The sequence below is a fragment of the Myxocyprinus asiaticus genome, chromosome 25 (genome assembly GCF_019703515.2).
Source record: "Myxocyprinus asiaticus isolate MX2 ecotype Aquarium Trade chromosome 25, UBuf_Myxa_2, whole genome shotgun sequence".
In the NCBI taxonomy this organism is placed as follows: Eukaryota; Metazoa; Chordata; class Actinopteri; order Cypriniformes; family Catostomidae; genus Myxocyprinus; species Myxocyprinus asiaticus.
This window is the reverse complement of record NC_059368.1, coordinates 2,969,282-2,992,502: the sequence shown is the minus strand read 5'-3', so window position 1 is coordinate 2,992,502 and position 23,221 is coordinate 2,969,282. Positions and strand designations below refer to the sequence as shown.

The 23,221-nt window shown below is 35.9% G+C and overlaps 3 protein-coding genes across 3 annotated transcripts in view; 2 read left to right on the top strand and 1 right to left on the bottom strand.

The window, feature by feature from the left end:
• The window catches only part of LOC127416130 (protein PALS1-like), a 46,162-nt gene extending 42,826 nt beyond the window's left edge, over positions 1-3,336 (top strand). The window contains exon 14 of the mRNA XM_051655282.1: positions 452-3,336. Within this exon, the coding sequence (XP_051511242.1) occupies positions 452-634 (183 nt within the window). The 3' untranslated portion in view covers positions 635-3,336. The remainder of the gene's footprint in view (positions 1-451) is intronic.
• A 142-nt stretch (positions 3,337-3,478) lies between these two features.
• On the bottom strand, positions 3,479-8,385 carry LOC127416132 (V-type proton ATPase subunit D-like). Its single transcript, XM_051655283.1, has 9 exons — positions 8,153-8,385; positions 5,571-5,688; positions 5,304-5,383; positions 5,145-5,212; positions 5,018-5,062; positions 4,781-4,884; positions 4,494-4,560; positions 4,313-4,391; positions 3,479-4,181 (listed from the first exon to the last, which is right to left on the bottom strand). The coding sequence occupies exons 1-9, from the start codon at positions 8,191-8,193 to the stop codon at positions 4,037-4,039; spliced, it is 747 nt and encodes a 248-aa protein (XP_051511243.1). The 5' UTR covers positions 8,194-8,385; the 3' UTR covers positions 3,479-4,036.
• Positions 8,386-10,547: 2,162 nt separating this feature from the next.
• On the top strand, positions 10,548-23,081 carry LOC127416341 (eukaryotic translation initiation factor 2 subunit 1-like). Its single transcript, XM_051655651.1, has 8 exons — positions 10,548-10,670; positions 17,336-17,578; positions 18,068-18,147; positions 19,988-20,139; positions 20,227-20,333; positions 21,246-21,343; positions 21,441-21,584; positions 22,657-23,081. Exons 2-8 carry the CDS (start codon positions 17,338-17,340, stop codon positions 22,780-22,782), a joined length of 948 nt encoding a protein of 315 aa, XP_051511611.1. The 5' UTR covers positions 10,548-10,670; positions 17,336-17,337; the 3' UTR covers positions 22,783-23,081.
• Positions 23,082-23,221: the final 140 nt, after the last annotated feature.

Sequence of the window (23,221 nt, the reverse complement as noted above, 5' to 3'; positions counted from 1 at the left end):
AAGCTGTAAATATTTCAATTGAAAACGTTTTGCAAAAAAATTAACTATTAAAAATTCAATAATAAATAGTCACCTTAAAAGTTCAGTTCCAAAATATAGATTTATTATTATTTATTTAAACTATTATTCAACAGGTTATATTCGGTCCACTATATTTCGCTTTACAAATTCGCCTCTAAAATTTCAGCAGTTCAAATTCAGTTTGAAATTCAACCCTGTACATTCTGGCATTGTAGGAAAAGCTGTAGAGTGCTGTTGCACAATCACTTGCTGCTACTTGGTTTCACCACTAGGTGGTGTAATTGGGTGTTGCGCTGTTAATGCAATGTGTCGTTTTTTTAATTAGTGCAATTCATTGTGTTTTTTTGTTTCAGAAATATTTGTCATTAATACACATTTTAGCTTGTGAATAAATGCATCATTTTATTCTCTCTAACGTGTCCGTTTGTAGCCAGGGGACGTGAGTGCGATACAGATCTCGGAGAAGGCTCGTGAGATGGAGCACAGCTACGGTCACTTGTTTGACACTGTCATTACAAACAGCGATCAGGACAAGAGCGTCTTTGAGCTGCTGCAACTTATTGAAAAACTGGACACTGAACCGCAGTGGGTTCCATCGGCCTGGGTCTATTAAAACTCTCTCAATCAATCAAGAACAGCTTCCATTCAGAAGGAATGGTGCATTTTCAGTGTTCAAGGCAAGAAATTAGTTTACATGTAATGTTTGGAGAGCGTACGACTGACAAGTTCTGACGAGTCCAACTGTTTTGAGATCAGATGATAAAAGAGTTGAGAGGCCATGAGAAGTATGTTCTAAATGGCTTTCTACTATTCTACTCGTACTGTTTTTGCAGTAGATTTACAGTGCACAGTATGCATACTGTATTTACTGTCAAATCTGCTGTTATTTTAATTCAATACAATCTACTGGACTCATTATTTGATTGTACTGCCAAAAGTTAAAACATTTTGGTAACACTATAGAATAAGGTTGTATTCGTCAACATTCGTGAACATGAACTAATAACGAACAATTATTTTAAAACACTCATTAATCTTGGTTAATGTTTGTTTACAAATATACAAATGCAATTGTAAAATTAGAAGTTGTATATGTTTACATTACTTAATGCATTCTAAATGTGAACAAAGAACAATTGTATGTGTATTACAATAATTAACCACGATTAATAAATGCTGTAAAAATATATTGTTCATTGTTAGTTCATGACACACAATGCATTAACTAATGTCATTGACGGCCTTAGCTATGTTTCACCCGTTTCAATTGAAATGGGCCCCGCCCTCCAAAGAGCCCCCAACTGACATGCCAGAATTGAATAATTCACCCAAAATGATATACTGTGTATGTGTGTGTGTGTGTGTGTGTGTGTGTATATATATATATATATATAGCTATATTGTGCTAAAAGAGCGTGAAGCACAGTTCATTGTAAATTACCAGCAGTTTCAGACATTTTTAATTCCCAAGCAAAATATGTTATTGCTGTTGTTAATTTAATATGAGGGAATTGTTTAAGCTGTTTTTATGTCAGCTGATACATAACGCATAGTGCTATTCAGTGCCGAGTAGTAGTTGTCGAAGGGCGAGGCTTTTCCTTGTTCCAAAGCAAAAATAATGGCATTGTTTCAGTTCTTAATTAAAGGAATTGTTTGGATTATTTCTATGCTGAGCAGTTGATGCTGAAAGTGCACATAATGCATTTAAGGTGAAGTCCGAATATATACCATATTGATGAAAACCAACTTGAATCTTTGCTTTTTTTTTATGGGGGGTAGGGCCCCACATTAACTCTTGAAACGGGCCCCCAGATGCTTAAGGCCGCCACTGACTAACGTTAATGAATAGAACCTTATTTTTGCATTACAAAAATTGGATTAAAAATGCACAACATCAAGAGTTTTATTTCTGAAATGTTAACTGTAAGCCATTTACTGAATTAAACGTGCAACACCTTGAAGTCATGTGACGGCGTGGCATATGTACTGTTTCACATGCTGTTTGTTTTTTTAAGCTGTATTAGGGCTGCACGGTTATGACAAAAATCATAATTGTTGATTATTTCCCTTGATATTGTAATTGCGATTATTCATTTCAATTAATAGAATTAACATTTTGTGTGAAGCAGCTGCATGCTATAGTCTTTACATACTGTAGGCTACAAATCCAAAACAAGCTGAAAACCTTGTTCCTCATTTGCTTTATTTTAATTGCATGGAAAACAAAGCTGCTACATGCCTCTGATTTACAATTGCATTCATGTACACAATTTTATTTTATTTTTTTTTAAATACGCAATGGGACTAGACCTAAATGGAGCTCTGTAATTGACACTTAGCGATTATTTAATTGTGCCAGCTGTAATTTTTTTCGATTAATTGTGCAGCCCTATGCTGGATGCAGTACACTAGTATTCCATTCCGAACATATCCATGATGCTGGAGTGCATGGCCGTAGAATACGCGGGGGATGCGTGGGACGTCCCCCTCACTTTCAATAAAACCCAAAGTTCCACTTTTTCACAGGGCATATTTGTGTTTACGCTGTGTCTTTCATACAGCAAATGTGTAAATGCTAAAGTTAAAATTCACTAGTCAATTTTTAATCGATTGACAGCCCTAAAATATATCTTATATATTTATTTTCATCTTTCGCTAAACATTCTGTCCCCCTCACTTTTGAAATGATTGCTGCGCCCCTGCTGGAGTGTATTGCATTTTGTCATCTGTATATTAACAGACTTGTGAGCAGTTTCATAGTACTTTAACTTTGTTTCTGTATTATTGTATCAGTGAAGTGAATACCTGTTGCAGTTTGTAAATGGACGGATGGATAAACAGAAATTTAATCTTACATTTTCTGCAGTAACAAGTGTATTATTTAAGAGATTGACAGCATTAACTCTGAATGTTTCTTGTCATCCATGAACAGTTGAATGTATAATTTGACAAATAATGCACTTGAGCTAAAACATGTTTTTCATTTAAAAAAAAAAAAATAAAGTTCAAAGATCTTCAGTTTTTGTGTAACCGGTTGAGTTAAGGGCTAAACTCCAATTTGTATTATGTACAAATTAAAAGGTATTTGAATAACTTTAACCAATAACCAACCATTCTAGTATTGAATGCACAATTTTTTATGATCCTCTTAAAATGTTGGCCTGTCATGTGTTTAACAGATGTTCAATGGAAATTATTTTTGTTAGAACAATAAAATATAATTTAAGTATAACACTTAAGCAAAACTGATGACTTACCTTAAAAATAAGGTAAGTGCCAAAATATCGGTATCAGCATTTTTAATTTTTTGCTAAATCTGTATTGGTTTAGGCCAAACAAAAAAAAATCATTTTGAATTGAACATTAACTAAATGCCTGACATTGGAAGAGGTAAGACCTGAAATCTCAACTCAGCACTTACAAAGCATCTGGCAGAAGAATTAACAAACCTCACATGACCATTTACAACATTTAATGAAATTAAAGTCACAGGAAGTGAGAGCACAAACCTGCTGGACCTAAAGGGGAAAGTTATTTCTCAACCGTATGGAAATGTCTGGGCTAACCTTAGGTAAGGGTTATGATCATTCAAGTGAACATACAAGTATAATCAACGTTCAACAATGAATCCTGCCCAAGCTAAAAGTAAACATGAGATGTTCATCACAGAATCTTCTCACTAGATAACAGGGATAGGTTGCATTAATTTACACATGCACTGAGACTCCACAAAATATGCATAATTTCATGGAATGGTCATTTAAACTAATTACTTCAACAGTTAAATATCAGTAGGACCTCTGAATCCAGACAACCAAGTAGAACATTTTCGTTACATCTTTTGTGACGTTATTTTTCACTCTTACAAATGAGAAAAACAGCACTAATGTATACACAAAACAAATCTGCTCTTTTCGAAAGACGTGTTAAGCTCGGCCGTACAGGCACAAGGAATAAATATGTGATTTCTGGGTGGGCCGTTCGTTGAGGAGCGCCACCCGGTGGTTTCGAGGTCTCATTCAAACAGCATGTCCTCGTCCGCCTCTTCACTTAGCATGTTCGTGGGCTCAGCGATCGGGCCCAGTTTAGCCAGGCGCTGCGCGATCTCTTTCTCCGTCCTCTCACGAAGCTGCTTCTTCTTCTCCTGGATCTTTTTAAGCCTGTGAAAGCAGAATGGATTTCAGTTACTGATACTTCATATTCTAAAAACTATTTCATTAAAGCAGGATGATTATAGTTTTGAATTTTGCATTTGGCTATCATTTTCAATTTAGTTTAATTTAGGTCTCACCTGTAGAATTCCTCTCGCTCCCGTTCGTCCAGCTCTGTAATGATGTACGTGAGTGTACGCTCGATCCGAGGAATAATCACTGAAAAGAACAACAGAGAAAAAAATTCAACCAAGCACGAGCATCAGATTGTTTAGTGTTTAAAAATAGTCAGGACTGTTTTATCTTGAATAGAGATCTCACCATGCTCGATGGCATTTACGCGGCGATTCGTGATCTTGATCGCTTCGTCCAACGTCACAAAGGAGGTCTGTCCATGAATAAATTGCAAATAGACATTGATTAACTTGTGCTAAAAATTTTGTTCTACCTTCAAAACCACAACAACAGATTTTTACTGAATTTTACTTGTAGTTGAAATGATGGCATCTTTACTTGGAAAATTGAAAATATCTTCAAAAGGCAGAGAAATAGAGACTCAATTGAGCTGTTTGGTAATTCTTGATGTAATATAAAGTATTAGTCTTTACCTGCAGGGAGGCCAGTTCCACCAGCAGCTCGACAGCTTTGGCGTAGTTCCTCTTCAGCCGAGACAGCTGCTCTCCACCCCGGGCCAGACCAGTTAGTTCATAACCTACAGAAACAAAATAAAACATCAAATCTGTCGAACTGAAATGATGAATATGTGCTGAGTTCAAAGGGACTTCAATGTCACACATTTTCAAAAACCTTTGATATATAAAACATCAAAAGAAAGAAACACTTACTGTCTCCGCCCTCCTGGTAATGCTCAAACACAGGTAGAGTAACACCTGGGAACAAACACAGGTAACGGTCATGATCTAGTTGTTAATTACTGTCAATGCTCTATTAAGAATAAACAAGTTGGCAAACCTGCAACATTGTCCCTCTTTGCTCTAACCTTCACCTGCGCCTTGTTCACATTCTGAATGACTGTGGTACTGATGGGAACAGAATTAAGATTAGGCATTTGATGAGATCTGGTACTAGATGCATCAACGTTATAAGAGACATTTATGATATTTTCTCTACCTGAAGTCACCAGCAGCAAATTTGGCCTCAGCTAAAGAAAAGGCGGCTTCTCTCATCACCTCACCCATCAATGTCTTAGTCTGGAAGATCAAAGAAAGTTCATTAATTTATTAATGCATAAACACATTCATTTAATTGATTACCTACATCAGTAAATACCAAATATGTACATGATTGACAGATTGCATTTTTTAAATTTAAGTACTAAAAATGCACATTCACTAGGAAAACTTCTTGAATACAAATATTAAATAAAATAGGATTTACCTCAATGATTTTTCTAAGAATTTGCCGGAATCGCATGGAAAGAGCATCAGCTTTCTTCTTCAGCAAACTCCTGCCCGTTTGAGCTCCTTTCAGACGAGCTTTCATAATGCTCTGAGCCCTGATAAAAAAACAAATAAAATAAAAATACAATAAAAATTAGGGCTGTCGATTTATTAATTCAGTGTGATTAATCATATGAAAAATAACGCGCAAAAATTTTACGCAATGAATCATGTCCCCGGGCCGTAACATGGACTGTTCCTACCATCAGAGCAATTCAAGTTTGAAGTACCACCTGTTTTCAGCAGGGGGCAGTAAGCGAAACAAGACAGCACTGACAATGCAATACAGCTATCCAGTGAAAACCACAACTATGACATCAACACCATTGCTGTTTATTTATGTACTATTTAAAGGTGCACTCAGTAATTTTTTTCCTAATAAAAAGTTTTCCTCCCATAAAATTAATTAGTACATTTGAAACGCATGAATAAAATCATGAGCACACACATGAGATGAGGACCAGTGCTGGGGAAGCTACTTTGAAACTAGTTTGACAAGCTACTCATAAGTTAAACTGTTTAAACTACAGTCAAGCTAGCCTTTTGGACAAGTAGTTAGTCACTATCAAAAAGTAGCTAGCTACATTGAAGCTACTTAACCCTGTAAAGTTAGACATATGCTAGACTTATTTTTTGACATTAAAATGTTTTTAGTACCATTACACAAAACATAAAAAGAAATAGTAAAAAAAAGACATTTTTGCACATTTTTTTTATGTCTCATATCTGATATAGTTTGCGTTTGCTCCAAATAAAGGAACACTGAATAGACTAATAACATCAAGAAGGAGTGGCACTGAGGTTGCTGGATTTGAAATAAATAAAAGCACATCATCTGCATGTAAGGCTATTTTGTGATGTCTCTCCTCCGTCTGTAAGTCCTCAATTGCTGGGTCACTCCTAATTGCTTCGGTCAAGACGACATAAACACTAAAATGACTGCGTGCAACTTTAAACGTTTTTTTTCATGATCCATAACACCTATATGTTTGCTAATTTTTTGACACTGGCAAGAAAGGCTTATAGTGCATGTAATGACTTTTAGGCTGCAGCAGTTACGTCATGTATGGGTCACGTAGCTGACACGCTTTGGGCGAAAACCAAGGAGGAGGACACTGCTGGAAACTTAAAAATGAGCGACAATGAGGAGAGTCAATCGTCCACTTAAGACCTTAAATCTTAAACGTAATATACTTCTTAAACTTCAAATTCAAAGGAACCTTAACCTATGGAGTTCACTTGTAAACAAACATTTAGGTTTACATTTATTCTTGAGGTCTAACAAAAATGTGGAACGCATTTCCTTCCCCATTAATGGTAAGAAACATATATGGTGATAAATATACGTGGATATCAAGTGATATGAAAAGAAAATGTGTGATAATATTTTTGGAATAATATCCTTAGAAAAGCCCTTATTATAAATCTATTTTGGACCGATTGATGAATTCAGTTGCAAAATGGATTGCTGTGGATCGTAGGCCAGTGATAGGCTTATGTTCAATAATATGCAAATAAACAATATATTGCCTTCTAAAGCCACTTTTTGTATTGTCTTATCAATGCTTTACACAGCTGACACAATAATGTCATGCATTTTAATTAACTGAATTATTTTTATAATATGCATTACATTTATAATTATTTAAATATAATTATTTACTGAATTATTGTTATTCGGGGGGCTTTCTCAGCAAATATTGTGATTAAAATATTTGCATTTTTAATTGAATTACACAATATGCCTATTAATTAAATTAAAGTAACATTAAAAAAAAAAAAAAAGATCTTTTACTATTTCCTGATAACAGCTATTGTACATATGTAAATCATTCGTGCATGTCTTATACTTTATGGTTCTATATTTCAAATGTTCAGCAGACTGTCGTGGAATGAAGAGCTCACATGACAATGAATAATGTCACTTCCCTTTATGAGTGCATTTGAAATGATTGTGCAATTTAATTGCACTTGATTTATATGAAAAAACGACTAAAACCTACATCCGAAAATTTATATTATTCTAAAGACTAAAGGTATCTGCATTGTAATAAAAATGTATGTTGATATATACAATACAATAGCCAGTGTTGGGTGTAATGCATTACTAAGTAATTAATTACTGTAATTACTTTTTCATTGAAAAAAGTAAAGTAAGGGATTACTCTTAATTTTTCAGTAATGTAATTACAGTTACTTCTGATGTAATTACATTAAATACTGTATAGAGACTTTAGAACATTTCTATATAAAACAATGGTGAATTTAAAATCAAAATTTAACGTCTAATGTTAAAATGTATGTTTTCTAATTTAACGCTGCCCCTTTAAATTCTTTGGCCAGATTATGAATAATTTATGTGATTGTATATTATTTATTTGAAAGAATTAAAGGAACAGTTTCATGTCTATCCTTGTATTTTTCATCTGGTCGAGATTGACAAGGTTTTAGAAACATTCACTCATTTCGTGCAAATAAATGAATTTGAATCTGATTCATTTGACAAAGATATATACTCACATTCTAGAGGGAAATACGTCGATCCGATCTTTTGCGGACATCTTCACTCGTTAAGTTAAACACTATATCAAACGATCTGACTATGGTGCTTTATTGTTAAAATGAACAAACCAAACGATTAGTTATAGTGTCAAATTATTTTCAATCGCATTAAAATGAAAATAACATCGGTGTGACCGTCATCTCGAGCTACACGACGCAGGATTTGATCAGCTGACTGCAGGGTCACCTGACTCCTGAACTCGGGGATTGGTCACGTCACTTCCGGGCTTGAAACGAGCGTTGTCATATTTCAAAATAATAGTTTTATTTTATTATTATTATTATTATTATTTATTTATTTATTTATTTTGCATTAAATTAAATTGATAAAATGAGAATAAAAGTATGGAAAATTGTAGAAAAATAATTAAGAATAAGTGTGTATGATGTAGGCACAAACCAAATACTAAGAAACGAATCATTTAACACTTGTGCGACCTTCAAGACATTTTTGTCTGTTTCATTTTTGTTTTTTCGATCATTTTGTCTGTGTTAATGCCAACGGCATACATTTTACCAAAGGTGTGTATTTTTGGGGGGAATATTGATATTTGAACCTCAGTTCCTGTAATACATCTATAATACACTGTGTACACAAAATAGTTACACTCGGGACCTTCAGGACAAAAATGTCCCCATTGAAACCCATTAAAACTGCAATATTTGATCCCAGTGCCATTAAAGCATAAAATCATGAATTCTATGATATTATGCTTTCATTCTGGAGCCCTGGCTTCAAAATTTAAAAATTTAATATTTTCCACTAGATGGCGCCATTTTTCTCATGTATAGCCTATGGAGCAAATACATGCTTTTTTCCTATTCTCTGTTTGCTGTATTATAGAGCACTGCAGGCCAGTTGAATAAATGATGCAGCTAAAATTGTGTGTGTTGGCATGTGTATTGAGAAATTTGTGTGTGTGTGTGTGTGTGTGTTTGTGTGTGTCATTATGTAAACAAACTGGCATTTAAAGGGTTAAAATCCTGAAAATGAATGAATATTTGGTAGTTATGATCAGGACTGATGTTGGTTAAAAAAATTAACTCATTGAAAGTGGAAAATAATATTAATATATAATATCATTATGGCAGTTTTTTGAAGCAGATATTTTTGCCCTCTAAGGACCTCTGAGTAACTTTTTTAAATTGATGCACAAGGGTTAATATGTAGTTATATTATATTATATTATATTATATTATATTATATTGTCATTTTCATATTGGCATTTTGTGTGGAAAGAGATCTACTGCTAACTTTGGAGATTAATTTTGATTATGGCATTTAAATTCATGAAAATTGATGTACAATCCATGTGTGAAACAGCAGTTTTTGAAAGTTTTTTTAAAAAGATTTTGGGGGCAAAACTGGTCAAGGCAAAAAGTTGTGGGGACATGTACCACTCGTACCACCCATAAATGACACCTAGGCTGTACATCACTGTGTTTTTCAGGACCAGGGGTGTCATGCACATATTTTTTGAGGGGTCACCAAGGTAAACCCCCACAGGCCCCCTTCATCTTGTGAATGAGCTTGGCAAGCGCCGAGGGACTATGTAAAACTACCTTTTGTTACTTAAAGTTGCTATAATGAGTGGAAAGGAGAAGATTTACACTGCATGAAGAAAAGAGTGTACAGATGCCGCAAAACCCATCAAATGCATTTCAGCACTAAAGAAAATGCGGCCCTGCACTGATGATGATTCTTCAGGCATCCCTCCACCTCCCTATCTCCACCTTTGTATTTCATAACGCCTATACCAATTATTTTAAAATTGTCTTTCTATTTCTTACTTCCAGATAGTCCAGGACTATATGAACCAGTGAACATGAGAAATCTATATAAGATTATGAAAAAATAAAATAATTGACTGTTTCACAGAGAGCAAGCGTTAACTGCACTTAAAGTTGATGCAGTTCATTTATTTTTTTATTTTTTTTCCAGAACGAACACTTTCATTTGGTGCTCGACATCTGAATACAGATTTCTGCCACAATCTTTCATTTTTCAATGCAATAATCATTTAATTTAATTATAAAAGGTACAAATGTGTTTTTTTTTAAATAATCCATAAAAAATCCTCTTGGCTCAGAAATCTAAAGGGGCACGTGCCCCGTCAGTCTGAATGGGCATGACGCCTCTAATTCAGGACATTTACGCCAATTTTACACCATTATAGAACAAAAATATTTCAGAGTGTCAGGTGCAAACAATGAGTTTATAAATATTTTATCAATCCATAATTAATGTATAATTTATGTTTCTCCTCCAATAATAATAATAAAAAATAAAATAAAAAGCATAAGTTGAAGATCTGAGTGACTTTTATTATGAATTTCCTTCCTTCTTTGTGTTTGTTGCTGCTGGCTTCACTCTTTCCTGTGTAGCTTGATCAATGTCCCACGAACACCCGCGGAAATACTGGAGTTTACAGTCATTTAAAGAGTTTAAAGTCAGCCCTTTTGTGACATCCGTCAGGTGAGATTGAGTTTTCTACACGTCCACGGTACTTTTACTTGTATTCCGTTCATATCTGGGATGTTATGATGGCTGCTGCCGTAAAGCATGTGTGCCGCATGGACTCTGATGAACCACTATCTGGATGTTTGTTGGCCAGATCAGATAGAGAGGATGGACAACTAAATGATAGATATGATATGCAGACATATATAGATAGACAGACAGGCAGAGAGAGAAATAAAGAGAGAGAGAGATAGACAGATATATAGATAGATAGAGAGATAGATAGACAGACATATATATATATATATAGAGAGAGAGAGAGAGAGAGACAGACAGAGAGAGATAGGTAGACATATATATAGAGAGAGAGAGAGATAGACAGACATATATATATATAGAGAGAGAGAGAGAGAGCTAGATAGACAGAGATATATATATAGATAGATAGACATACAGGTGCATCTCAATAAATTAGAATGTCGTGGAAAAGTTCATTTATTTCAGTAATTCAACTCAAATTGTGAAACTCGTGTATTAAATAAATTCAGTGCACACAGACTGAAGTAGTTTAAGTCTTTGGTTCTTTTAATTGTGATGATTTTGGCTCACATTTAACAAAAACCCACCAATTCACTATCTCAAATAATTAGAATATGGTGACATGCCAATCAGCTAATCAACTCAAAACACCTGCAAAGTTTCCTGAGCCTTCAAAATGGTCTCTCAGTTTGGTTCACTAGGCTACACAATCATGGGGAAGACTGCTGATCTGACAGTTGTCCAGAAGACAATCATTGACACCCTTCACAAGGAGGGTAAGCCACAAACATTCATTGCCAAAGAAGCTGGCTGTTCACAGAGTGCTGTATCCAAGCATGTTAACAGAAAGTTGAGTGGAAGGAAAAAGTGTGGAAGAAAAAGATGCACAACCAACCAAGAGAACCGCAGCCTTATGATTGTCAAGCAAAATCAAGAATTTGGGTGAACTTCACAAGGAATGGACTGAGGCTGGGGTCAAGGCATCAAGAGCCACCACACACAGACATGTCAAGGAATTTGGCTACAGTTGTCGTATTCCTCTTGTTAAGCCACTCCTGAACCACAGACAACGTCAGAGGCGTCTTACCTGGGCTAAGGAGAAGAAGAACTGGACTGTTGCCCAGTGTTCCAAAGTCCTCTTTTCAGATGAGAGCAAGTTTTGTATTTCATTTGGAAACCAAGGTCCTAGAGTCTGGAGGAAGGGTGGAGAAGCTCATAGCCCAAGTTGCTTGAAGTCCAGTGTTAAGTTTCCACAGTCTGTGATGATTTGGGGTGCAATGTCATCTGCTGGTGTTGGTCCATTGTGTTTTTTGAAAACCAAAGTCACTGCACCCGTTTACCAAGAAATTTTGGAGCACTTCATGCTTCCTTCTGCTGACCAGCTTTTTAAAGATGCTGATTTCATTTTCCAGCAGGATTTGGCACCTGCCCACACTGCCAAAAGCACCAAAAGTTGGTTAAATGACCATGGTGTTGGTGTGCTTGACTGGCCAGCAAACTCACCAGACCTGAACCCCATAGAGAATCTATGGGGTATTGTCAAGAGGAAAATGAGAAACAAGAGACCAAAAAATGCAGATGAGCTGAAGGCCACTGTCAAAGAAACCTGGGCTTCCATACCACCTCAGCAGTGCCACAAACTGATCACCTCCATGCCACGCCGAATTGAGGCAGTAATTAAAGCAAAAGGAGCCCCTACCAAGTATTGAGTACATATACAGTAAATGAACATACTTTCCAGAAGGCCAACAATTCACTATAAATGTTTTTTTTATTGGTCTTATGATGTATTCTAATTTGTTGAGATAGTGAATTGGTGGGTTTTTGTTAAATGTGAGCCAAAATCATCACAATTAAAAGAACCAAAGACTTAAACTACTTCAGTCTGTGTGCACTGAATTTATTTAATACACGAGTTTCACAATTTGAGTTGAATTCATTTATTTCAGTAACTTTTCCACGACATTCTAATTTATTGAGATGCACCTGTATATATATAGATAGAGAGAGAGAGATAGATAGACAGAGAGAGAGAGAGATAGAGACAGATATATATATATATATATAGAGAGAGAGAGAGAGATAGACAGATATAAATATATATATATATATATAGAGAGAGAGATATAGATAGATGGATAGAGCGAGAGAGAGATAGACAGAGAGAGAGAGAGATAGATAGATGAAGTTTTTATTGATCACTGAAGGGAAATTAATGTATACCTACATACATTAACAACAGTGGCAGCAACATAGAATATAAACTACACTGTAAAATATACAACCTGCAATATATGGAAAACATAACATGTTTGTTCATAAATGATTTAAACTGATACAAAACACACATATGTTTATACATATATGAAACATATTTTTCAAAATACTAAAAAAAGGCAGTTTTCACATATGTAAAATACATTGTCCCACTACAATACTAGTGGAATCTGAATATGTACGCTGGCAGCCAGAAGTTTGGAATAATGTACAGATTTTGCTCTTATGGAAAGAAATTGGTAATTTTATTCACCAAAGTGGCATTCAACTGATCACAATGTATAGTCAGGACATTAAAAATGTATTCACATCAAAAAATCCTCCACGTGCAGCAATGACAGCTTTGCAGATCCTTGTTATTCTAGCTGTCAGTTTGTCCAGATACTCAGGTGACATTTCACCCCACACTTCCTGTAGCACTTGCCATAGATGTGACTGTCATAGATGTCTTGTCGGGCACTTCTCACGCACCTTACAGTCTAGCTCAGGGGTCGGAAACCTATTGCTCGCGAGCCACAAGTGGCTCTTTGTTAAAAATCTAGTGGCTCACCGGATGTCTCATCATTCACTAACACATGATCGTTTAAAACTTTCTATAGATTTGTCATACAGCCTACTCCTGTTGAACAAGGTTTGAAATGATCACCTGCCAAATATGGATTTTTCATGCGGTGTATTTTGCTGATGTACCAACCACTGTGGAAGGAAACCTGTAAGACTTCTCGGAGTGATATATAACATGAAATTAGACACAAAGATGCGCGTTTGATGAAAAGTGATTATATTTTGAAGAACAGACAAAAGAAAAGCCACCAGTGCACGTCTGATTTGATATGTGTGCGCAGTGCTGTTCACGAGTGCAATGAAAGCTCTTCTCCAAGACACGCACATGCATAGAGTTCTGGGCCTTGTTTTCCAATAACTATTGATCTTGGCGGTTAAGAGCATTTGAGCGATTTGACAAATGTTTGTTATTTTTTATTTGCGTCCAGGGTGTGATATAGCACCCACCACACTCCAAATGCGACGAGGCTCAATCCTGTTCGCGAGCTCCTCGTTCAAATGTATTTCATGCGCGAGTAAGTTTGCTCAACTACCCGCTACAGGTGGGTGACCTGTAAGACGTCTCGGAGTGACACATGACAAGAAATGGTGTTAGTCACAAAGACATGCGCTTGAAGAAACAGACTTTATTATATTTTTAAGGACAGACAAATGAAAAGCCGTCAATGCTTGTGTCTGATTCGCTGTTTGTTTAGAAGCGTGCAACAGGACCCTGTCTCGTGGAGCAAGCGCTTGTAAAGTGTTATCAATCCTTTTTCTCCGTTTCATTCGACTGAAAACTGTTTGCAAGAATAATGTAGTTTATGAGAATGCTGCACATGATCTCCGATCATCTCTGGAGGTGCTGTGAGTTTCGCTTTATTTCCACGGAGCAGTTCGCTCTTACACATTGTGAACGCAACTCTGCAGGTTCAGTAATATATACAGGTATCTTTGTATTAAAGAAACAAAGTAATACAAGACACACTCACCTTGATCCTAAAATTGAGTTCTATTTTATTTTCTTTAGGCAGCATTACAAACACAAATTCGATGAGTACACATTTGGCAGCACTTTTTGGGAACACATTAGGCTTATTTATTATGATGATTATTATCTTTACATTTAAAGTTGTCTTTAGTTCTTAGTAATTGTTCACCTGCTGTCATTGACGGATGCTTGTGTGATGGGAAATGGGGCCGTTGGAGACGGTAAATGTTTGGATATGGGGAGGTGGTTATATATATGATTCTTTTAATCACTTCGCTATTTTAATTGGTTTTTTCATTTGTTTAAAGTGCAATTTGAATTTAGGAAAATCGTTGAAGTGTTTTGTTGTAGGGGATTACAGCTTGAGCCCGTAGACCAGTAGGTTTGGAATGAAGACCACTGAGTCGAGGTGTCAATCAAATTAGTTGAATTTTACTGAAGAGAGTTGTTTGCAAAATCAAATGGCAGAAGTTAGCAGTACAAAAGCCTCTGAGTTCGAAGACAGTAGAATCACGAACTGAACTCACGTCCAAAAACATCAGTACTTATAGTCATATACAGCATCTCGTTGACGTTAATGCTATAGCTTCTAGAATTCTGATTGGTTACAAGCATAGATAACTATAGAACATTTCTGAACATGGTCATCGTGTACATCATTTATCTCATTGATTGTTGGCATGACGTTTTAGTTCCGTATATAGGATCCAATGGTCCGAGTCAGGTCCTAGGCCACGGACAGTCTTCCCTTAATAGGCAGTAGTAGGTCCAGTTGTCCACTTCTCGACTGCTATTCTCACTTTACTGAATTCCTGAAACAGAAATACCTTTGGAAAAACACACACACACACACAGTTTTTCCTATACAAGGTCTTATACTACAAAGCTTCTGTTGGAGACTGGCCTTATAATTTTGTTGACCATATAATCTAATATTTTTTACATATCTCCCAGCCCAAAAGGGAAGTTAAATTTTTCATGAACAATTGTAAAATGAAGTAATTTTATGGAGATCTGCACAAACATGTGTACTCAATTCCATATTGCAACGTTACCTATACATTTTTGCATATTTGTTTGTTTTTGTGTTTTTGAGTAGTCTATGGGCAATATAAACATTTTATTTTATTGAAAAACTTTGTTTTTGAAAATAGTAAATTATTCATTTGTGCTATGGCTCTTTCAAAAAAAAATGAATCAACCAAAAATTAAAAAATGGGCTCCTTAGTGAAAAAAAGGTTCCCGACCTCTGGTCGAGCTGATCCTACAAAAGCTCAATGGAGTTAAGATCCAGAACACTCTTTTCCAATTATCTGTTGACCAATGTCTGTGTTTCTTTGCCCACTCTCACCTTTTCTTTTTGTTTTTCTGTTTCAAAAGTGACTTTTTCTTTGCAATTCTTCCCATAAGGCCTGCACCCCTGAGTCTTCTCTTTACTGTTGTACATGAAACTGGTGTTGAGCGGGTAGAATTCAATGAAGCTGTCAGCTGAGGACATGTGAGGCGTCTATTTCTCAAACTAGAAACTCTGATGTACTTATCCTCTTGTTTAGTTGTACATCTGGCCTTCCACATCTCTTTCTGTCCTTGATAGAGTCAGTTGTTCTTTGTCTTTGAAGACTGTAGTGTACACCTTTGGATGAAATCTTCAGTTTTTTGGGCAATTTCAAGCATTGTATAGCCTTCATTCCTCAAAACAATGATTGACTGATGAGTTTCTAGAGAAAGCTGTTTCTTTTTTTGCCATTTTTGACCTAATATTGACCTTAAGACATGCCAGTCTATTGCATACTGTGGCAACTCAAAAACAAACACAAAGACAATGTTAAGCTTCATTTAATGAACCAAATAGCTTTCAGCTGTGTTTGATATAATGGCAAGTGATTTTCTAGTATCAAAAGATCAGTTTAGCATGATTACTCAAGGATAAGGTGTTGGAGTGATGGCTGCTGTCTAGATTTGATCAAAAATGCCTTTTTTCAAATAGTGATGGTGCTGTTTATTACATCAGTAATGTCCTGACTATACTTTACGATCAGTTGAATGCCACTTTGGTGAATTAAAGTACCAATTTCCTTCAGAAACAGCAAAATCTGCACATTATTCCAAACTTTTGGCCCCCAGTGTACATATATGCTTAAAAATATGAACTATAATTATATATTTCGGTCAGTGGCATGACGCTATTTTGTTTTCGTCCTGATCTATTAAATTATTCAAAAAGAAATATATATATAAAAAAAGTGCAATTCACACACAACGAATAGTTGAATTCACCTTTTCTAATCAGCATATTTTTCATTTGAGTTTAAAATCAATTTTGATGTTTTATTCTGGGGCTTAAAGTAAAAAATGTAATGTGGCGTAACCGTCCAGAGACATAAAAAACAAAAACAAAAAAAAAACATATATATATATATTTACCGTGTGTGTGTGTGTGTGTGTGTGTGTATATATGTATATATATATATATATATATATATATATATATATATATATATATGTAGAAAATGCTATAAAGGGTTTTCAGAAATGTATTGAAAAAAATTTGACACAAAGATTACATTTTTAAGAACTTGACAAGTGATTTAAACTAGATTTTTAAAATATATTTTTTTAACACCTCAGACAACCTTATTTGTCAATATGGCCATATATGAGATTTCTGTAGATATCATGGTTATGGATCATGTATCATGTAACTCATAAAATTATGGCTGAAAAATTATGGCAACATGTTGCCACCCAAATCCCATTATTTGCCCGGTGTTTTTATAATGATCTGAGTGCATATGGCAAGCCCTGATCGCTGCGGTTTTATTCCATGTAGAGATGCCGGGCCTCAACTGTAGGTTTTACCAGCACCGCTTCCCAGATGTGGAGGACGTGGTGATGGTGAATGTGCGCTCAATAGCTGAGATGGGTGCGTATGTCAGTCTGCTGGAGTATAACAACATCGAGGGCATGATCCTGCTGAGTGAGCTCTCCCGCAGGCGCATCCGCTCCATCAACAAACTCATCCGCATCGGACGCAATGAATGCGTGGTGGTCATCAGAGTGGACAAAGAGAAGGGTGAGTGCGGCTCATCGGCATTGTGTTGAGAAACAAAAATGAAGAGAGTGTGATTCTAACCTAGTGAAACTTTGGGGAGTAAAATTGTGGAAAAATCGTAAAGCAGCTATAGCCGGGTCTAAGGGGGAGCCAGTGGTGGAATTGCCACCCTTTATTTGCCTCAAGCCCCCACAGAAATGTCTGATGCCCCCACCCTGACTGAGAGCAAAACGATCAAGGGGCACTTCGCCCCCTCCGGAGTGACGGTGAAACGTTTAATGTTGCCCCCCTCCCCCATCAAAAAAGTGCCCCACCAAAGCTCGCATCCGAGTACCGGCCCTGAAAGCAACTATTTTTGGGGACATTCTCAATGGTTCATAAAGACACTACATAATGCTGTAATATTTTTATTTTGGGGTTAAACTATAGCAATTATAATTCATAATTATTGAAAGAGTATACTATTAATGGAATGAATTATAGCCTAATATAAAATTGACAATTTTGCAGGATACATTGATTTATCCAAGAGAAGAGTCTCTCCGGAGGAGGCCATCAAGTGTGAAGATAAATTCACCAAATCTAAAACCGTAAGTTACTGGTTTTCTGCTGTCCATGTAGACACAACCTAACATAGACAAGTGATGTGTTGTTTTCCATGTAAATCTGAGTGTTTGTCCAAACCATTAGCACAGTGATAAGCGATGAGTGAAAGGACATTTTGTTGGTCACTTGGTTCATGTTTTGCAGTGTCACGCTGGGTAGCCCCACCCACATTAAAATGTCACTGAAATCCGGCTCCACATAGATGCATGTTGAAGAATATTCCAGATTTTTAGAAGTTAAGCTTATTTGACTGCATTGATGCCAAAGTGTTCAGGGTTCCCACGGGTCCTTAAGAAGTCTAAAAAAAAAAAGTCTTTAATTCAGTTCTCAAATTTTAGGTCATAAAAAGTTTTAAATATCATAAATGTTATTACAAAAATCGAAATGATCGTTTAAAGAGGTCTTCAATTTGGGAAGTGCGATACATAGTGTAATGTGATTATTAAACTTAAAAAGGCTCAAATGAAATGCATGCGCTGCGTGCTTCAAAGTGAAGGCGCGGCACTGTTGCACATTCTCCAGGGAGCTCATGATGATTCCAGCAGATTCAGAGCGTTTCATAATTATGACATTTATGACAAGTGATCACCGATGATCTACCGCTGATGAATTCTCACAATGTTCACTTAAAAGTATTGATATTGTAATACGTTGTATACGATTGTAAGAGTGCATTTTGTTCCTTAAATGAGCAGCAGCTGGAAGCAGTGAAGCACAGACATTTCAAAATAAGAGTCCCCAGTTTATTTCGTGCTTGTTTGTAGCTAAAAGTCCTGAGTTATGTGTGTATATATATATATAAATCTGGTTATTATTGGTAATTTAGTTGCATTATAAACTGCATCTGGAATTTATTTCAGTTTGGACTCTTGTTTTTTCTGCAGCAACCCTGATGTTGATTACCACAAAAAAACATTTTTTAATCCAGGTTACAGTGAGGCACTTACTAATCAAGTTAATGCGCCAATATTTGGAGGATTTAAAAGCAGAAATGCAAAGCTTCTAATTTTTATAAAAGCACTTACATTCATTTTTCTGTTAAAACTAATGTCCACTCCTGGGCAAAAAAAACAATGGGCCAAGCCCAAAATGGCAAAACATTTAGCTTTTAATGGTCTCTACAACAAATCATTGGTCAGGAAATTAGCAAGAATTAAACTGGTTTATGAATGATTATTTGAGCTGTGAAGTTGTTTAAATCATAATTTCTATGGTCGTTTTAGGGTTTACGGCTTATGTCATCATTGCAATAAAGTTGACTTCCTATAACGTTACACACAAAAGGTTAGTAAGTGATTTCATCACAATAAAATCATGTTAACACACATATTGTTTATGTCTTGTGTTTATACTTTTGAAACAGTATTTTAATGGTTACGGATTGATCCCATTGACTTCCATAGTATGTGACTCACTGTGATTTTTGCTTTTTTAAAGAAAAGAAGCGAGGAGTAATTTTTGTGTGTGTGTGTGTGTGCTAATCAACATTATGCCACAAAAGCTGTCGATTGAGCTTAACTTGTATTGAACCTTAAACATTCCTTTTAAGCAGATATATTTAGATTGAGAGTTACTGTGTCACGTTGTCCAACATTTTCACTTTCAGTGAGGGCAGACAAATCACTTTTTACTATAACTGGAAAAAGTACTCGAGTTAGTGTCCTAACTTGCCTGGTTAGGACACAGTGTGTCAAGACTAGTAACTTTCATTAGTCTCATTCATCCAGGTTATCATAGAATCATGATGTAAAATGAATTTGTTACAACTGCACTCTTGTTGTTTGAAGATGTTTCACCACTCATCCTGTGGTTGTTCTGTTGTAGGTGTACAGTATTCTACGGCATGTTGCTGAAGTATTGGAATACACAAAGGACGAGCAGTTAGAGAGTTTGTTCCAGCGTACCGCCTGGGTGTTTGATGAGAAGTACAAGAAACCTGGATACGGCGCCTACGATGTCTTCAAACAAGCTGTCTCGTAAGCATTAAGCCAAAGAACTATCCATAGAGCAAGCTGTTGACCTGAACAGGATTTTCAGTTTTTTTTTTTTTTTTTTTGGTGCAGCGATCCCTCCATTCTGGATGGGTTGGATCTGACAGAGGAAGAGAGAGGTGTGCTCATCGACAACATCAACAGACGACTGACTCCACAGGCTGTCAAAATAAGAGCAGGTATATGCATGCTCCCCAGTGTTTCATCAAATATCTTGGCCTCTGAATGGACTATAAGCTCAATTTAGGGGTTGTTGGAAAGCTGACATCCAGAGCGTTGATATTTAACATTTCATTGTCAATACTTGATTACATATTTTGCTGTTGATTTGTTTATCATGCTTTTTCTGCTGGACATCTGAGATATAACACTGTATTATTTAAGCAAGCAAGCTCACAAACAAGTAAAAAAGGCTCAGTTTGAAGAGAATAGCCTAAGGTAAGAGCTGATATGGAGTTTTGGCTACTTTAGGGCTTACCGAAGTAGTGATCAGAGCAGATATGATACGTTTGTGTTTGTTGTCTTACAGAAATCATATTTCAATTCGTGATTCTTTTGATAGTCATTCGCACCTGCACAGTCACATACCTGAGAATGAGAGCTTTCATTTGATATATGACTTGTCTATTTAAGTGCCATGTGAAAAACGTTTCTGTTCATACGATTATTTCTACGTCCTCTAGGTGGCGCTTATTTGCGATGCAGTGTTTTAAAGTTTTTTTTTTTATATTTTATGTAACAAAAATGCTAAAGAGATGATATTCTTTGAAAAGTTCAGACAATTTAAGTGTAAAGTTTATTTGTTTATTTGCTTTTGATGTAACAAAGACTTTGTGGGCATGGAAAAAATATTAACCAGTAATATCATGGCTTAAAGTGTTTCATCATCCTCCCAAGCCAATCAAATCCTGATTGAAAATAAAGTCCTACGTTATTTCCCTGAATGTTCAGATTTGCTTGGAAAGATCACACATTATGGAAGTTAATGTGGTCTTTTAACTGAAAATCAAGCCAAGATTTTTCGTTAAGAATTATTGTGATTTTGGTTTTCTGCATTTGTGAGTTTCCACTTAATGTCTCTTGCCCAACAGACATTGAAGTGGCTTGTTACGGATATGAAGGCATCGATGCCGTCAAAGATGCTTTGAGGGCGGGTCTTGGCTGCTCCACAGAGGCGATGCCAATCAAGGTATGATGTCTGTATGTTTCATCACCTGTTTGTTGTGCTATCGTTATTAGGCTGCAGGTTCTATTATTAAGTACAACTGCAAATGTTTCTCTTTTAGATAAACTTGATCGCACCACCACGATATGTCATGACGACGACGACTCTGGAGCGCACAGAAGGTCTGTCGGTGCTCAATCAGGCCATGGCCGCCATAAAGGAGAGGATCGAGGAGAAACGAGGAGTCTTCAATGTCCAGATGGAGGTGAGATTGTGAACTGTGATGCTACCCATCTAGTGTAGTACAGAGAGTTTCAAACTGGGGTCTGTGGAAAATTTGAGGATAAGGTGTGTTTAGGGCTGTTAACTCAGGATATTAATTATCTAGGTTTAACACAATAAAAATAACATTTACTGAATTTGATATTTTAATAGTTTCATTCTGCTTTCTAAAGACTGGTTGGAAACCAATTCTATTGACAGCCGTAGAAACTAAAAATCAAATCAGCGTATAATTTTGTGAAAAAATCTTTTATTTTGGTCATAGTACAATGCAAATTATATATTTTGGAAACGTTTTTCTCACGCAGTATAGTGCATAATTGCAGTTTGCTTCAGAGCAAATAAATCTAAAATTCCTTAGTTAAAAGGGGAAAAAAAACCTGCTATATATAGACCAATATATATCAGCAGATTAATAATAATCCATTTAGCAGAAGTGGTCATTCTGTGTGGTGTCAGTTCCAAAATCGACCCCTTTTTAGCCATTTATTTATTTTTTAGTAAATATTGTGTAAATGCTTATGCAATCATAAAACTGTTTTAAAAGGCCATAACAAAATATTAGTTGACCACTGAAAACAGTTGTCTTAATTGTTTTGGAAAGAGATTGTTGTAGTAATTAGTGATAGACCGATTCATCGGCTGGCATTTGCCCATTTTTCGATTATCGCTATTGGCCGATAAACAAACGTGTTAATTTTCCCTTGTGTCAGTTCCAAAATCTACAAATATATTTTTCAAGAGTTTTTAAAATTTGTGAATTTGAGTAAATATTGTATAAAATAAGTGTTTTCACTTTAGAAATGTTGTGTGCACCTGATTTGCTGTTGTTGAATTATCTTATGTACATCGGCTATGCTGCTCTCTAGATATCAATATCGGCCAACCTCTAATAGTAATATGTAAATCTATGATGTTTATTCATAGTAACTTGAGTAACTGCTCATAGTGGGTTAACAGGAAACAAAAATATATATATTTCATGCAATATTTGTTGAGAATGCTGTATATTTATGTATTAAAGAAATGCATTCTTGTTCATGAATGTTTCTTAGCCTAAAGTGGTGACGGACACAGATGAAACAGAACTGCAGCGGCAGCTGGAGCGTTTGGAGCGAGAGAATGCAGAGGTGGACGGAGACGATGATGCTGAAGAGATGGAGGCCAAAGCAGAAGACTAAATGATGGGAAAACCAGATTAGACATCTACAGCTCCTCCAGCAGAAAGTTGTACTTTGGCAAATGGATTCATATGAACTGATGTATGGCAGCAATCATACTGTCTTTAAACAATGAATTTGCAGCATAGTGACAGCGTGTTATAGCTTCATGTTGTGCAAATGATTTTCTGAACCGGTGGCATTTTTAAAACCTGTCGTCACATAAGCAACTATGAGCTTCATCATTAATACTTAGCAGATGCAACAATTCAAAGTAAAAACTGTTTGATATTGCAAATTAAACTTTCTGTAAATTTCAATGAGTTTTTCTCTATTTCAAGCTATCAGTAAAATTCAAAATATCCTCAAAAGAACTGGTTCAAAGGTTGAACTCATTCTACATTTCAAGTATTCGATTACTTGACTATGAAATTCCCATCCCTATTCGAAACTATATTAT

Excerpts from the sequence above, each read along its gene's own strand:
- LOC127416341 (XM_051655651.1), top strand. The coding sequence starts at position 17,338 with ATGCCGGGCCTCAACTGTAGGTTTTACCAGCACCGCTTCCCAGATGTG. Across the intron at positions 18,148-19,987 it reads AATTCACCAAATCTAAAACC|GTGTACAGTATTCTACGGCA; the intron begins GTAAGTTACTGG and ends GTTCTGTTGTAG. Across the intron at positions 21,344-21,440 it reads CAGAGGCGATGCCAATCAAG|ATAAACTTGATCGCACCACC; the intron begins GTATGATGTCTG and ends TTTCTCTTTTAG.
- LOC127416132 (XM_051655283.1), bottom strand. The coding sequence starts at position 8,193 with ATGTCCGCAAAAGATCGGATCGACGTATTTCCCTCTAGAAT. Across the intron at positions 5,384-5,570 it reads TTCTTAGAAAAATCATTGAG|ACTAAGACATTGATGGGTGA; the intron begins GTAAATCCTATT and ends TTGATCTTCCAG. Across the intron at positions 4,392-4,493 it reads CGTAAATGCCATCGAGCATG|TGATTATTCCTCGGATCGAG; the intron begins GTGAGATCTCTA and ends TGTTCTTTTCAG.